The sequence below is a fragment of the Penaeus monodon genome, chromosome 21, assembly GCF_015228065.2.
Source record: "Penaeus monodon isolate SGIC_2016 chromosome 21, NSTDA_Pmon_1, whole genome shotgun sequence".
Taxonomy (NCBI): domain Eukaryota; kingdom Metazoa; phylum Arthropoda; class Malacostraca; order Decapoda; family Penaeidae; genus Penaeus; species Penaeus monodon.
Window position 1 is genome coordinate 20132972 of NC_051406.1, and position 247 is coordinate 20133218.

The window sequence follows — 247 nt, forward strand, 5'->3', positions numbered from 1 at the left end:
CACCGAGTTATCTTTCAAAACTTCGTCATCGCTTACCTCCTGCTCAGACTGATCTTCCTTTTCATCCACCTTCCCTTCTTCACCCTCCTTCTTCCTATTCATCGCCCTCGTCTTCCTCGCTGACGTCTCTATAAGATCGTCAAGCCAGAAGGGGATGCTGCCCGATTCGATCAGCCGCTGCTTCATCTGGTCGAACCTCCGGCGGAATGGCGCGCCTTTCCTGTGTGCCGGCCAAGGATGACGAGGG

The 247-nt window shown here is 54.7% G+C and overlaps 1 protein-coding gene across 1 annotated transcript in view; it reads right to left on the bottom strand.

Moving 5' to 3' along the window:
• LOC119586711 (glutamate receptor ionotropic, delta-1-like) overlaps window positions 1-220 on the bottom strand; it is a gene marked incomplete at its 5' end in the record, with an annotated part of 1565 nt that extends 1345 nt beyond the window's left edge. The window contains 1 exon segment of the mRNA XM_037935442.1: window positions 37-220. Within this exon segment, the coding sequence (XP_037791370.1) occupies window positions 37-220 (184 nt within the window).
• Between the last annotated feature and the right edge of the window lie 27 nt (window positions 221-247).